The sequence below is a fragment of the Amborella trichopoda genome, chromosome 10, assembly GCF_054954075.1.
Source record: "Amborella trichopoda isolate Santa Cruz 75 chromosome 10, AtrichopodaSantaCruz75HAP2 v2.0, whole genome shotgun sequence".
NCBI lineage: Eukaryota > Viridiplantae > Streptophyta > Magnoliopsida > Amborellales > Amborellaceae > Amborella > Amborella trichopoda.
The window spans coordinates 38,852,599-38,869,456 of record NC_142345.1 but is presented as its reverse complement, the minus strand read 5'-3'; the positions used below and the strand labels follow the sequence as shown (position 1 = coordinate 38,869,456).

The window sequence follows — 16,858 nt, the reverse complement described above, 5'->3', positions numbered from 1 at the left end:
CATACCATTTTTCCAATATTAAAAGGAAAGTCTTTTTTAAAATATTAATCTTGTATGTTTTTGTAATTTTTTTTTAAAATCAATATTACTTATTTTATGGCATTGTATACTATGAGATCATGTATTTTTAGTATGAGAAGTTCACAATTATTTTTAGCCATTGGATGTGAAGTTTATTAGATGAAAGTGTGTTGCAATATTCGAAAAATTTTATTTTGGAGTTTGTTCAAACAATGACACATCTTTAATTTCAAATCTAACAGTAAATAATTATTGTTAGCTCCTTATATAAAAAATAGATGGCCTCATTATACACATTTTTTATTTTATGTTTAAAAACTCCAACAATGGGTACAACTATATACTGTATCATTCTGAGTCCAACCGCTCCAAACTTTTATGTTGGTATACTAAACAATAAAGGTGTCGTTTGTATAAGGCTGAGGTCCTAAATAATCAAAGTAAGGTGCACTTTTCAATAGCATCAAAAGATGCCGTTTCAGTACTAAAAATCTTGGTGATGTCTATAAATTTTATTTTTATCTCAAATTATAAAATTTAAAGCTTCCAAATTAGTGTCGACCTAGAAGATTATAAATACTTGAAAATGTTGAAAATTAATGATCTGGAAAATGCATTACAAGATGCATAAATTTGAAGACTTGAAATTTGTTTTTCCTCATGTCCATGCATCTTAAGGTCAAGATGATTGATTTGAGGATTTTTGGACATCGAAACAATTTCTTCTAGTAAATTTTTGAGGTACTCCTTAATTTGATTGTTTAGGGTCTCTCCAACATTGGCCAAATAAAAAAAGGTGTACGGAGTTTCTTACTTTTTCTTTTAAAATCAATATCCTTTTGTTTTATTTTTTAAGACTCCAACAATGGGATGCAACTATATTGTATCGTTAATGGTCCAACCCCTCGAAACCTTTTATGAAGTTTCATGGGCTGCAACTTTATGTTGGTATACTCAACATTAAAAGGGCCAAAAAGAACCTTTTTATCAAGTATTCTTAACCTTATCGACAGAGGGGGCTTTGGTTTTAATATCTTAAAAAGGCACTAGCCATGAGTGGGACACTTGCTGGGTCTCTCTCTCTTTCTCATGAACCGATACTCTCTCCGCCCACCTTTTCCTAGATTCCCTCATCCCATCCTTGGGATAGGAGGGTCAATCGGGCCGGTTCTACCCGGCAACCTATCGATTGCCCTAGCCCCGGTACATGGTTAGACTCGTAAACGAGAGTGGCGGGGACGAGTCAAGCTCAACCGGACCAGACATGAGCCAATTATGTGTGTGTCGACCTGAATAGTCCACCATACTCGGTTCAAGGTCACAGTAGCACTCACTGGATCTGGTTAGGTCCAAGTCTAGTGAACGGGAGTCGATCCAGACACTATCAGGTTAAGTCCAGATCATGTTAGTGCCAACCCGCTCTGACTTGCCCATTTATAGCTCTACTTAGTGGGGAACACGGGCAATGGTACTCTTGTATCCAAAACCGAATACCCACCAAGTATATTTCTCCTTATCTAATTGCCCATTCTAAATGGAGGGCTAAGATAGCCCTAATCACAATGTCCCCTAATCACAATGTCATGTATCTGCTCTATTTTATTTTAAATTTGTCTATAAAATATTTTCACACCAAAATTTGGGTATCTAATCCTCTATTAAATTTGCACTTCTAAAAAATATATATAAAAAAATTCTCAATAAAATAAAATAACCAAAACACCCCTAAAAGTTTTAAGGGGTATTTTGGTCATTATATTTTATCAAAAAATTATTTTTAATATATTTTATTGGTGCGTCACAATTATAAGATGACACGTACCGAATTTTATGTTCATAAAATTGTATAGAAAAAATTAAAATTAAAATATTTTGAGGCATCAGATCTATGATCAAACAATGAGTGACTCACTTGATCAAAATTGGTCGGTTAGATGCTAGGGGAAGCATAGATCTTCTATATTCTTGAGAAAATATAGACACCTTTCCCAAATCGGGCTAATATGTTTATATCTTTAGGAAATGATTAGGCAAGCAATGGGCCAATCAATCCAGCTCGGCCCAGTGGTCCAGGCAATGAAATAGTAAGTCTTGAGCCACAAAACATGCCTTGAGGACCGTTTTGGCCAACCCAGCCCCATATGTTTTGTTTTGTTTTGTTTTTTAACAATTTTCTTTTTTTTAATCAATCTAAACTTAGCTTGTCCCAGCCCGGCCCTATAAGGGCCAAGGTAACCACGGTCTTTTGCCTGGTTTGGGCTGGAACGACTAGGGGACCTAGGCTGGCTCGTCTAGAGCCAGCCCTTCCCAGGTTCCGCTGATTGCCAATGCTAGGAGCAAAGAAGTCACATACGTTGTCCCAAGCCACTGGATAGACAATATCCTTCCCACATACGATGTCCCAAGCCCTTGGATAGACCATATCCTTCCCAAGTTTCCATCCAACCTGCCTTTTCCTTCCATTTTTTTGCATAACCTAGTTTACAATGTTAGCTCTTTTTAAGTTTTCCACCTCTCTCTATATTATATAGATTATATATTATAAGACCATATATTTTTGAAACAAGAAAGTCACTATTACTCTTAACTCTTAGCTAATCAATGTGAAAACCAAAAAGATAAAGTAGGTCATTAAAAATTTTATTTTGAATTTTTGCCCATCAATGACATATCTCTAACCATTCGATTTCACACCTAACTATCAATAATACTCATGACTTCCTTATACCAAAAGTAAATGGCCTCATTGTATATATTTCCTCTTGTTCCACCCTAGTTTACAAACTTGACTATGTATACTATGCTCCCACTAGCGCATACCACAGATTTACTCCCTCTATCACAAACCTACTTGGGATCATTTTCAAATAAAACTTAGATCTCACCCTCCAAAAATCAGATGCTCTCCGTTCGATCTTGACAAATTATTATTTTTTTCATGTGCATAGAGAGTAATATGCAATTTGTTTTGAGGTTAGTCTATAGTTTGAAGAGGCTGAGATTAGTCTATAGGTTAAAGAGGCCACATCCTCAAAATTTGAGGTCCTAATTACTCCAATAGTGGTTTCTACCCTAGGGAGGAAATGGACAATATATTCTCTTGGGAGTATGAAATCTTTTGGCTACAAAGTAAGCAATTGTTTATTTAAGTAAACATTGCCTTAACTATAATAACAAAAGTAAGAAAACAAATCAAAACACATGTTAATTATTGTAGATCAAAAGAAAGCTAGCAAAAGCAAACTTAGTGCACCACCTCTTTTACAAACTGAGAACCAGTCATAAACATGAATATGTTTCAAAGAAGGCATACAAATAACTCACAATCACATTGCCCCTCCCCATCACATGGAAACTGCATCCAACCACCCATTCTCAACAAGAAGAGGATTGGTTTTATCCTTCCTAACAACACTTTCCAAGTGCAATGAAACATTAAAGGAAGGGGCCACATGAACAGTTGAATAAACCTTGCTACCATACAAAACCCTAGAAAAATCCTCCCCTCCCCCACTCCAAACCCTACCATCCCCATATACTAAGTTTCCTCTGCCTAAATAACAGCTCAACCCTTCCCCATGCATCATCTCACCAGTCCTTGTAGGCTCACCAGACTCAATCAAACTAGTTTCTCCCTCTAAGAACCTCAAATTCTCATTGCACAAATAGCTAGAGTTCTTTCTAACTTGGTCGGCGTAGCGACGCTTTGCCATGGCCTTTAGGAGGAGGTGCTGGAACTTAGGGTTTTTCAAGCATGAAGATCTCGAAAACTCATCAGTCTGAAAGTTGGTCTTTGCGTTCTTTCCTCGCAAGATCCGCGCAGCTGCATCATAGGCCTTTGCTGCCTCCTCAGCTCTATCAAAGGTCCCCAGCCACAACCTTAGCTTTTGTGATGCATCCTTAATCTCTGCAACCCATCTCCCTGAAGGCCTTTGTCTCACACCAAGGAACCTCATGGTTTTGCTCCCTTGCTTTTGAGGAAGCAGCTCTTTTTCTGGTGCAATTCGGTGGGGTTTTAATCCTCCATTGAAGTTAGGATCATGGGATTCTGGTGGTGAGCTTTCTTGAGTTGCACTTGATGAGGAAATAGGCTCTTTTCCTCTTGCAAGTTGGTGAGATTGTGCACCTCCATGAAAGCTTGGGCTAGTTTCTGAGTGGATATCTTGGGCCATATTTGGTGGAAAAAGTGGGTCTTTCTCTATTGCAATTTGGTGGGTTTTTCCTCCATTAAAGCTTGGATTATGGCTTTTTGAGGAGCTTAGTAGGGCCATATTTAGAGGAAGAAGTTAAAGAGAATGGTTTGGGCCCAAAAAGATAGTGCTGTGAGGGTGTTGATGATGTATTCTTAGTGGTTGGGCTTGGATTTATGCATGTCAAGATATGCTCAATGATTTCGTCAATCTTGCAGCCATGGCATATTCTCTACTATAAAATGACCAAAATGACCTTGATCACGTGAGTAACCACCTAGGGCTAGTTGAAGTTCAATGACAAAATCACCCCTCAATTCTTGATATCCCATTTTGGACATCATATAATCACTAGCAACAACTTGAAGTAGTACTATCAAAGCACATTGGTGGAAACCAGTGTTTCAAAAATTGCAATCGGGTCTCAAAAATCGCAATCGGTTTACAACTCGCCAAGGTTTGATTCTGATTCGCTTAGCACGACTCGGGCAATTTCCAAGTCAACAGGGTAATATTCAACGTAGAAATTTTATAAAAAGCTGGAAGTGGGGGAATCAAGGGGATGCATGAGTTCTTCAAAATGGGATCCCATGGCTATTGATCCCGAGTTGAATCAGACGATTCCGAATCAGCTTTATAAATCCTTGGTTAAGTTCAAGTGAATACGGTTAGATTGAGAAAGTGAAAAACATTACAATCTATCATTACTAGTAGGAAAGAACACTAATGTGATAGGAACTTTGCTCCGTTAAAAAACAATGGCATCTTGGTCATTTGGCAATGTTCATGGATGTCTTTGTCATTTCATGAAATATTTGAAGGGGTTTTTTTCGGTCATATCATGGTTCCCAAATGCATAGGCAATGGACATAGTTCCAAACCCAATTAATGCCCAATGTGCTTGCTTCCAATTGCCTCCAAACAAAATCCTGGTTCAAAAGTGAAAAAACAAACCCAAGCCCTTGTTTCTTCTAAGTTTTTTTTTCGGTTCAACATAGGAAACCCTAATCAAATATTACTTTCCATTTGGCACTTCATACTTGTCCTTGTAAGGATTGGAATTCCCTCAATTTGCGAGCTAGAATATTCTTCACTCTCCTTTTTATCTATTATTAAACTGCAACAAGCTGGAGATTCAAACCCAACTCTTCTAAGTGTTGGGACCATCCTTCCTGTCCAAAATTTCGGCAAACTTTCAATAAATTTCGGCCAAATCAGGTAGGCATAGAATTTGGGCCGAAGCTCTTCACATTTTGGCTTGAATGTCACTGAATTTGCCAGGAATGGGCCCAATCTCTAACTTGTGGAGCCTTACCTTCTAGTTGTCCACCTTGAAATTATGATATTCACTATCTAAGACCAAGGTTTAGGAGGAAAATAATGTTTAACCGAATTCCCCTAAACTTTGGCGTATAATAGAATCAAAATTTTTGGAGTTGCACTACAACTTTGGATGAATTAGGAGATCGTTAGAGTTTTGTCGACTCAAAGCGTGGTTAGTATGGTGAGTGCCACAACATGACGTCTTAAATTCAATTCTTTTTATAAGTAGGGGCGCTTTCCCTACTGATCTAAGTAGGGGCCCTTTCCCTACTGATCTACCTTAAAAAAAAAGAGGTCATCATCTGTTCCTGTTCATATAACATTATATAATGCATGGATATAAACAAGTCCCCCAACTCACTAAACAAGGATGGTTGAGTGACATCATTCCTCTATTAAATACTTTTCTCTCAACTTATAGGAAGATTTCTAGTGGACGAATGATGCCTTGCAACTGTCCAATTAATTGATATCACAGTTGAGGAACATGCATTTATCCATCAATTATATGAAAATATAGTAAAAAATAGCTGATGAAACTTTCTTGCCAAATTGATACACCGATATTTCTCTAAACTGGTGGAATCATGAGGAAATCAGTGATGAATATGAAAACAAATTGTGGTGGAGACTAAGAAGCAATGTCAAAAACCATGGGAATAAGTGTTATGATAACTCTAGTTATGCCACCTGCATGTTATTTATGTGATATACATATTATTAGTCACACTTAAAGTGTAGGATATATTTCATTGAAATAAGGGATTCTCTACATGATGCCATTTATCTTTTATACATGGAGGTGAATCATTCTTATCGATTAAATTTCAAAATTGTAAGAGTGCCATTGAATAGACACAAAGTTTCATGAAAAAAAATTCTCGAACTTCGTGTTTATCCAAACTATTGAATTTGACATCTAATGAGTGCAAATAATTGCTTTTAATAGTGCGGTTAAGATCCCATCCATTATCGAAACTTTTCAATTTCATAAAATTTTGAACTTTAAAGATCCGAAATAAGGTAATTTTGAAAAAAATAAAAAAGCATAAAAGTTTGGATTATGAACAGCACTGACAAAATTTAAAGAGGGAATTTTGAATAACAGAAAAATTCGGGAATACACTCATAAATTCCTCTTATTTATGTATCCTGGTATAACAACTAATACCAATTTGAAAACAAAACTTACCAGCCCTATTATTTCTAGACCTTTGAACTTTGTCAAGGAAGAAAAAATAATACATATGGGAAAAGTGTTATACGCGTTTGGGACTCATTCCTACATTTTACCTTCCCGCATAAACCTTCCAACCCAAAGAGATGTAAATGGTGATCTCTCCAAAAAAAAATCTGTAAACCAATGATCTAAATATTTCCTTAAAAAAATTATCACTTTTAGTTTATACAATTTATTTATTTTTATGTATTAATAATCTTCATGTTAGAGATTATAGATTTCTTAAAAATTTGGGCCAAAATCCATTTAGAAAATGGATTATGAAGCGGGTGAATTTCTACATGAGTCTGGGAACTCATAGAAACCATGGCCATACGCTATATATGGTGGCTGCTCCAACATAGAGTTGTTGTGCTCCGATCCGAACCATTTAATTTTGTGAAAGCACATCACACATGCAACCGACCCCAAATAGTTCGGATAAAGTTCGGATGGCAATGACACCATACACATGCACCGCCAAGTACGATGATCTAGGAATTCCCAATCAAGGCTTCATCATAGCAGCCAATACTGATAGGGCCATGAAGGCCGTATGCCGGATTCCCGTTGTTGCCACAATATACTTCCATTTATTACAATTTTTATGGTTTCAAAACCGTTGTATAGGAGGCCTAAAGGTTGGACCATGTGATCAAGCACGGTGTATATAAATTAAAGATTTTCTTATTATTCTTACACCGGCAAGGCCACTCACAATGTCCAATTACAAATAAATAATAACTCCTGAAATGAATAAATTAAAACAACAAGGAACTACGGTTCTTCACTTGCTACCACTATTGAATACAACTCCTTAAATAAAAAACCTTAACTCATTGATTTATAGGAATAGAAGAGCTCAACACAAAGTAAAATTTAAAGAATGAGTAAAATTGTCGGAGATTACCGGGCTCAGTACATCCTACGTCGAGTCTCCTCATTCTGATGGTGCTCAAGATCTATGATCGGTTTCTTAATTCTCCTACTGGTAGCATATTATGATATGGTTTACAGGAGCTGTAGATATACATAGTTAGGACGCTGAGTCTTCATCAGCTGATGTGGCAGGCCATACCGTAATGCCTATGTTGTGAGATGGTTCGAAGTCAGGGATTTGACGTGTGTCCTCTCAAAGCCTAGCCATCTTACACATGGCTCACTTAGTAAAGCTCAAGCTCACATCTAAAATCCATACAATAGAAATACTTGTGCGTTGGCTATAATGATCACAAGGCATTTGTGCTGATCCTAACTAGGGTAAACCCCTCTTAATATGATCCCTTATACACTCACCTCACAATTCGGAGTTTTGTGACTTTATGGAAACCAACTCCAAACACATGGTGCTCTTGTTCACTCCTACCATGAAAATGACGGTGTCAAGGCTTTATAAGGCTATAATACTATCATTTGAAAGCTCTTAATCATGGTGAGTCCATGTCCCCTTTATGTTAACTGCGAATGAGATTCTAGCCAATTATTGGGTCAGGCAAATATTATGTCTATCAAATAAGCCGAAGTTGAGCCTTCTCAATTAACTAGAACCATTAGTCATAGTTCATGGTACGCGACTGAGCCTTCCTTGCAAATTGCTAATAAAGGATGACATTGCAGCTTTTGAAATTTTTTAGTTGTGTTTTGACAAGATTCGAAGTCATGGGATGTTCACACTTTCTTTGAAGTATTAGACATCTTTCGGATAAAATATCTTTGTGAAGCAATCGAGTATCAATTGAATATCCTCCCAGGAACAAAACTTCTCAGAATGAAACATTCATTAAATAACTCTTAAAATTTCGTAATTTAGGAAGCCTTCTGGGGCTACAAAACCGTTAACTGAATTTCCATATGATCGAAACTAATAGTTAGTTTGCTGAAGATCTTAAAGAAAGAATTATTGATGAAAATAGTTGAGAATACACTAAGAAATCTCGGTTTCTTAGTTAACCATGCCAAATACTCACAGAGCAGATTTCTGCCTATTTGAGTAAATTTTCATCCAAATTTTACTCTAAAATGGGTTTTATATACATTTGAAGTTTATTATTTGTGCAATATGGATAAAATAAAGCAGGTGGGAGTGGTTAGGAAGAACGACGATATGTCACAATCTAAAAACATGAAGTATAGAGTAAGTATAGTAAAATTGCCATAACTGCAGTTAATGATCACATGCTTCTTCATAACTGTGATGAATAGCCGCTAGGGAATCTGTCATTCTAAATTGTTCCTAAACAATTTTAGGCATGAAATTTGAATTATTTTAATCCAAACATTCATCTTTGTTGATCAAGCATAGGTTAACCTATGATTATTCACGATTCTTGCCCAAACATTGGAAACTATGGTACGTTGGTTCGAAACTCCTAATAATTCAGTTTTAAGTTCATTTGAAACTAATCATAACCACTCTCCACATGTTTCAAAACTACTTTAAAAATGAAGTGACAAATCAACAAAGATAATGCTTCCTTGAAAATGTCTGAGAAACTTAAATTTTCATGTAGTTCAATGCTGTGTCTCATCCAGTACAGTGAATGATGAACCTAAAATTATGCCCTTTAATGAGTTAACCTGCCGCATAGAACGCATTCCCTTTCTGGCTCTAAAATCATTCTCTATCTACTTGTATGTGCCGATAAGACGTGTATCATATCCCAATTTTCATGAGCTAACTCTAGGAAAGCCTATTTCTTTAAAAATAAAACATTACCGGACAATCATAATCGCGCGATGAAATTTGGATGGTGATGAGGATAGACGCAATCACTATTCATTTTTGCCTATAGATGTTGGAAAGACTATTCCTATATATATATATTCAAAATATTAATTATATACACGATTTATTTAAAGAGTAATGATCTTATGAGACCCTCCCACACCTATGTGTGTAGGATCTCAAAGGATCACCATTAAATTTGGCACAGATCTATAGAAAAGTCAAGTCTCACACCCATGTGATAACTTTTCTAGAAATCAGTGCCAAATTTATAGCTGATCCTTTGGGGTCCTACACACATGGGTGTGGGAGGGTCTCATTGGATCATTACTTTTATTTAAATTTTATAACTTAAAATATTTAATTACATTTAGTTAAATATTATTAAAATATTATATATATTAAATATTATTTAAATTATAACACTATTCGGGTCGGGTCTACATGGACCTGGACCTAACCCACCAAGTCTAATTTGAAGACTCATACCCAGACCCAGGTCGGATCCGATCGTCGGATCCGGGTCCACTACCACCCCTACAACCAAGCAAATGATTACTTTATCTATGTAAATGGACTAAACCAAGCAACCCACCTAGGATAACTTTATGTATGTAAATGGACTAAAGGGTTAAAGATTGATGTCCTAACAAGATTATGTCTATGCGGCATCACAGCTAAGGATGCGGCAAGGAATAATAATATCCTCCAAAATAAGATATTATAGTGGTGCTATCACAGGTGACTTATTATCATCCATTGAATTTGGAAATTAGGATCATGCTAACTTCAAGATTTACTTTTAGGGGCCATTTCGGTACCTGAAAATCTATTACGTGACAATAGATTACAAGGAAATATGACATTTCCACTGTTTAGTACACTTTAAGGGGTCGTTTGGGTACATGTAAATCTATTACGTGACAATAGATTATAAGGAAATATGACATTTACACTCTTTGGGTACACTTTAATAGTAATGAAATAGGCCGTTTAGGTAGATGGAAATATATTATGTGACAATAGATTATAAGGAAATATGACATTTACACTCTTTGGGTACACTTTAATAGCAATTAAATGGAAAGACATTACCGAGATTACTGATATTTCCCCAAACATCACGAAATCCATTACGCGCGGTGAGGGGTGAAAAATCTATTACAAAGTTGACGGGTAATCTTTGGAAATCTTTCACATGCATCTCTTTGCTCTATCCCCGCTTAAAAAAAACATTTCCCTCTCTCAAGTATACGCTATATTGTATAATTATTAAGGTAAGTAGAAAGTGAAAGTAGGGGATATGAAAAGGGGAATCTAAATTGATTTGAACAGGTGTACGAAAAAAAACATTTCCCTCTCTCAAGTATACACTGTATTGTATAATTATTAAGGGAAGTAGCAAGTGAAAGTAGGGGATATGAAAAGGGGAATCTAGTATTGTATAATTATTAAGGTAAGTAGCAAGTGAAAGTAGGGGATATGAAAAGGGGAATCTAGTATTGTATAATTATTAAGGTAAGTAGCAAGTGAAAGTAGGGGATATGAAAAGGGGAATCTAAATTGATTTGAACAGGCGTAGGGGATTTGGGTTGTAGCCCTCATCTGACTCTCATTTAAAAACAAAAAAGTTTAATAATTGGTAAGCGAAAGTAAGGGGAAATCTAAATTGATTTGAACAGTTGCACAACTTGATGAGGGATAATTTTTTACTGTAACGTTAATAAAAAAATTTCTACATCCCTCTATCCTCAATTTGGGTTGTAGTTGCCATCAGCTCTGGTATAAAAATAAAAATAATAAAAATAATAATTGGTAATTGATAAGAAATTACACAACACAATCATAATAAAAAATTTCACACAATATAATTCTCATAAGAGATTGGTAAAAGCTCAATTGAAATAAGATACATCTTTAGTCTCCTCCAATGCTTCAAAATTTTCTACTGCAATTACCAAACCTTCTAGTTTACTAATCAAACTTCTTCCCACTTTTGAACTTGTACCATAAATATTTTGATTTTGGTATTATAAATTATTGCTTATTTGAAATTATATATAGAGCGACCTTTGAAAGGCTTCTATAAAAAAAAAAAAAAAATAAGACTTATCACAATAAAAACATGTTATTCCAATAATATTATTCCAATGACTTATCATGTTGAAACCAAAGTCTAATCATGTTAGTCAAACATAGCCATATTTTTCATATTTGGATGATAATGCATTTTTCATATTTCTTCCAGACATAACTAAACAATAGTAATATATTTCCCAAGTTGCATCTAAATACTACCCAAACAGTGACAATCCATTTGCAGGTAATGTATTAAGCAGTAATGTATTACGCCGTAATATATTTCACAAACAATATATTTCCTGGTATCCAAACGGCCCATAATAGTAAGGAAATAGAATGAGATTACCGAGATTACTTGAGATTTCTCCAAAAATCACGAGATCGATTAAGCGGTGAGGGGTGAAAAATTGGGCCTTCACGGGTAATCTTTTAGGAACTCTTTCGCGCGTGTCTCACTGTGCCTTATCGGCCGCTTAAAAAAATGATAAACCGCCATTTTCCCTCTCTCAAACTCGTCTGAGTAACTTAGCAAAGCAATGCTTCTCTCTTTACTGGTAAGCCATACTCTCTCTTTTTTTTTTGACAAAGGTTCCAACTTTTATTAATGAGAAACTACTAAAAAAGGATTCTATCAGAGGAAAACAAAAGAGAAGGCAGGGAACCCCACCTTTGGCTAGAGAATTAGCTAAAGCATTAGCCTCCCTATAAACATGAGAGAAAGATATAGCTAAGGGGGTTAAAATGTCCATAATCTCCAACCAGATAGACCTGAGCTTCCAGGGAATGCACAATTCCTTCTTACACTAGTCAACAACATTAAGCGAATTACCTTCACAAATACAACAATTGCCAATGCCTTTGGAGATAAAGAGCTTAAGACATTGCAGCAATGAGGCAAGTTTCGGATGATTGACTGTAGCAGACCCTAACAGACCAGCATAAGAAAAGATAACCTGTCCCTGATCATTACGCAACACACCCCCAATTCCAACAAGGTCAGGATTACCTAAGGAACTACCATCAAAATTCAATTTAAAACGACCAGCCTTCGAAGGAGTCCAGAAGCATTTAGGTCACATCTTAACTTTCCCCACGATAAATAGGTTTTGCAAGTTAAATAAGACATCTGGTTGAGAGACGCCCCAGCCATCCTTAGTGATCGAAAACCAATGCCAAATGGAGAGCTTAACATTATCAAGCACACTATCTGTTGAAATATACACTTCCTCAGAAGTGTGCCTATTCCTTTCCTTTCACAGCTCCTAAAGCACTGCCCCTCTTGCAATTTGTCAAACCAAGATTCCCCCCGTATGTAAATGCCCAAAAGATAGCTGTGACACTAAGTCCGCTACCGAAAAAGGAATAGGAGCCTGAACCGTAAGAAGATCAAAAAACCAATACCAAATAAAAGAAGCAATCTTACAGTGAATGAAAAGGTGATTCCCAATTTCCTCATCTTTTTTGCACATCAAACAGATATTGGGTAGCATCTTACCCCTCTTAACCAAGTTGTCAATAGTTAATGTCTTGTTAAGAGCTGCTAACCAGAGAAAAGCTTGCACCTTGTGGGGAACAGGCCATTTCCATATCTTAGCCACAAGAGGTAATGACCATCTCCATCTGTCGTGGAAAAAATGCTTGTAATAGGACTTGACCGAGAAGACGCCATCATTCTCAAATTCCCAAATAAGTTCATTTGACGACCCCTGGGAAATATAAATTGAATCCAATAGCCTCAATAGTTCTAACCACTGAAGATAAGTGTCACCAGAAAGTCTATCTTAAGGAAAAGATATATTTCAAACAATACGTGAACCATTGAAATCCACTAAATCCGCTATCTTGGCGTCCGGGATAAGAACCTTTGCAAAAAGATCTGGAAAAGTAAGCTTAAGAGGGGTGTCAACCATCTACTTATGATGCCAAAAGGAAATGGAGGCATCATTCCCCACCAACCACCAAAAATGTGTCGCTATCATAGGATGACATCTAGAGATGGGCTTCCACAGAAAGGAGAAGTCACTAGAGCGATCAACACGTAGCCATAAATCATGCCGATCTCTCCCATATTTTGAAATTAAAACCTGACACCAAAGCTGATCCGTGCAATGGAAACTTCACCACCACCACTTAGAAAGCAAAGCTTCGTTCATAAATTTCAGCTTGTGAAGGCCCAAACCACCTTAACATATTGGGGTACAAACCCGATCCCATCTTAATAAATGATATTTCCTCTCTACTCTAAAGGAGTCCCAAAGAAAATTACACATCATCCTCTCAATTTCCTTAATTACAAAGACATGCATCAGAAGAAGTGATATGAGATAGATCAGTAAATTTGCTAAGCAAGAGCGTAGCAAAGTTACCCTACCCCCCAAAGAGAGATATTTGGGCTTCCATAAGTCCAACTTAACCGGCACACGTTGTAGTACATTGTCCCAAATCGCATTAGGTAGCCTAGAGTCAGAAATCGGAATGCCCAAATAGGAAAACAGGAAGGCGCCAACCGAACAACTCAACTAAAGAGCGAGGGAATGGCACAAGTTAGGATGGCAATTAACTCCAATTAAAAAAGTCTTAGAAAAGTTAACTTTGAGCCCCAAAGAAGCCTCACAACAATCAAGAAAGCAGGATATATTGGATAGCTGAGTCGAAGAAGCATCACATAAAATAAGGGTGTCATCAGCATATTGAAGATGCGAGACTCTCGGACCCGAATCAGCAACCTGAAAGCCAGAAAATCTGACACAAGCTTCTACTTTCTGAATTATAAGGCTAAAACATTCCGCATAAATAGAAAAAAGAAAGGATGACAGTGGATCTCCTTGATGAAAACCCCTAGTGGCTCTAAAGAAGCCAGAGGGGCTACCCTTAACCAGCACTGAGAAATGGGCCGAGGACAGGCAGTCTTAAATCCAACTCCTCTACTTCTCCCCAAAGCCTATATTTTTAAGAATCTCCAACAAGGCTCCCCATTCAACACGATCATAGACCTTCTCCAAATCTAACTTCACTACCACACCAGGAAGCTGACGTCTCAGTCTAGAATGTATACACTCTTGAGCCATCAAACTACTATCAGTAATCTAACGGTTTAGAATAAACGCAGATTGATTGGGGGAAATAATGCCGGGGAGAATGAGTTTGAGTTTCTTAGCCAAGACCTTTGCTACAATCTTATAGAGGCTTAAAAGAAGACTAATGGGTCTTATAACAGATAAATTTGCAATCACCAAATTTTTGGGGATAAGAGCCATATAAGTGGCATTAATCCTTTTGAAAATAGAGCCGCTTAACATAAACTCTCTGACCATCTCCAGCAGTTCGGACTTAACCAAGTTCCAAAATTTATGGAAGAACGAGAGAGGGAAACCATCAGGACTCGGAGCCTTATCTTCAGGTAATGCAAAAACAACCCTTTTAAGCTCTTCCATAGAGACCACACACTCCAAAGAATTATGCAACTCTACAGAGAGAGGTTTGAAAGGCAGTCCATGCAGAAGAGGTGTGAATTTGACTTATGAAGAAAAGGCATTTTTAAAATGGTCAACAATAGCCTTGGTCCACTCTTCACTATTATCATTATCGACCCCTAGGATGACGAGACCAGAGATATAATTTTGTCTTCTTCTCGCACTAGCAATAGAATTAAAGAATGTAGTATTCAGGTCTCTCTCCTTTAGCCACTTTACCCTAGATCTTTGCTTATAATATAACTTCTCCACCTTCCGAAGATCAAGGAGGTCTTTTAATTTAGATTTCCTAGCTGCCAGTAACTCCGGTGTCAAAACCCCATCAGCTTGAACCTGCTGGTCCAAAGCTTCGACTTCCCCTAAAAGCTATCAATTTTCAACTTAGCATTAACATTTCTTTCTTTCTTCCAAGCAATGAGCTTATGTTTGATATTGAGAAGCTTTTTATGAAGTTGAAAATCCAAAGAACCAAAAGAGATGGAATTCTGTCAAGTAGAATGAATGAGATCCAACACTTCACGGTTCTCAAGCCATCCAATTTCAAACCTAAAAGGTATCAGCCAAGTACTAGCCATGCAAGTACTCAAAAGAATGGGGGTATGGTCAAATGAAAGCCGTGGCAGAGCACGGATTGACACAAGAGGGAATGCATCTACTCAATTCGAAGAAACTAAGAATCTATCCAGTTTCGATATAGCAAGAGAGAAAACAATAGTGTTGGACCAAGTGAATTTAGTCCCCACAATTGGAAGGTCAAAAAGAGAATTCGACTCAATAAACCTGTTAAAGAGCCTCATTGAAGAATTAATGGCCGAGAGTGCAAGGCATTCACTTGGCCACCTAATGAGGTTAAAATCCCCACCAACACACACAGGAAAGCCGAAATTACTGATAACATCGTCCAACTCATTAAGGAAACCTTCTTTAGAGGCAAAGTCCACCGGATCATAAACATTCAACAACCCCCATGAGAAACCAGGATCCGGTACATGAAAACCAATAAGCATAAACCGTTTCTTAAATACAGTCATAAAATTATGAAAAATAAGAGGGTCCCACAGCACCCATAGTCCACCAGAGGCACCGATGACATCAATTTTAAAAAAAAGACATAGCACCTGAGCCTCAAACTTCCCTCACCCCATAGACATTAGGCCGAGGAAGTTTGGTATCTTGCAAGAGTAAAACCCAAGGTTTATATTTAGAAACTAAAAACAAGATATCCCTTTTACGATTGGGATTACCCATCCCCCTAACATTCCATGAAAGGATGTTCATTTTAAAAAAAGGAAGAAGAAGAACCTGAGCCATTAAGGCCTGCACCAAAATAAAGCTCCTCTAACATCATAGCCTCAGCTGCAGCCGCTGAATCTAGAGAATCCGAGGGTTCAGGGAAATCAACAGAGGGGTAGGAAAGGTCGATAAACATTGGTGCCTTCCCCGCCTCCTGGGAAGGCTTGGCCGTCTTCTTGATGATGTCTCGGGCCTCCAAGCGTGCAGAGGATCTGGACCCCACCTCAGGTATCCTCTTTAAAGAGGCTTCTTCGGATTTAGTCCAGTAGCACTCTGTGGCTCCTTAGCAACCTTCCCTGCCTCTTGTGCCACACTTGCAGTCTCAAGAGAACCTCTTGCAGACTCCAGACACTTTACTTCCTCAAAGAACACACCAATGGAAACGTTAAAATTCATTCTCGAAGCTACTTCTGTCTCCTCAAGAACCACATCAACAGTCTCCCGCTCAACACTAGTGGGAATAAACTCATTCACAGCAAAGGAAAGGTCCTCATCAGGCAGTTGAGGCTCCAACAATCGAACATGTTCAGAA

At 37.3% G+C, this 16,858-nt stretch overlaps 1 protein-coding gene across 1 annotated transcript; it reads right to left on the bottom strand.

Moving 5' to 3' along the window:
- Window positions 1-3,203: 3,203 nt before the first annotated feature.
- On the bottom strand, window positions 3,204-4,346 carry LOC18434083 (uncharacterized). Its single transcript, XM_006844158.3, has one exon. It carries the CDS (start codon window positions 4,290-4,292, stop codon window positions 3,366-3,368), a length of 927 nt encoding a protein of 308 aa, XP_006844221.1. The 5' UTR covers window positions 4,293-4,346; the 3' UTR covers window positions 3,204-3,365.
- Window positions 4,347-16,858: the final 12,512 nt, after the last annotated feature.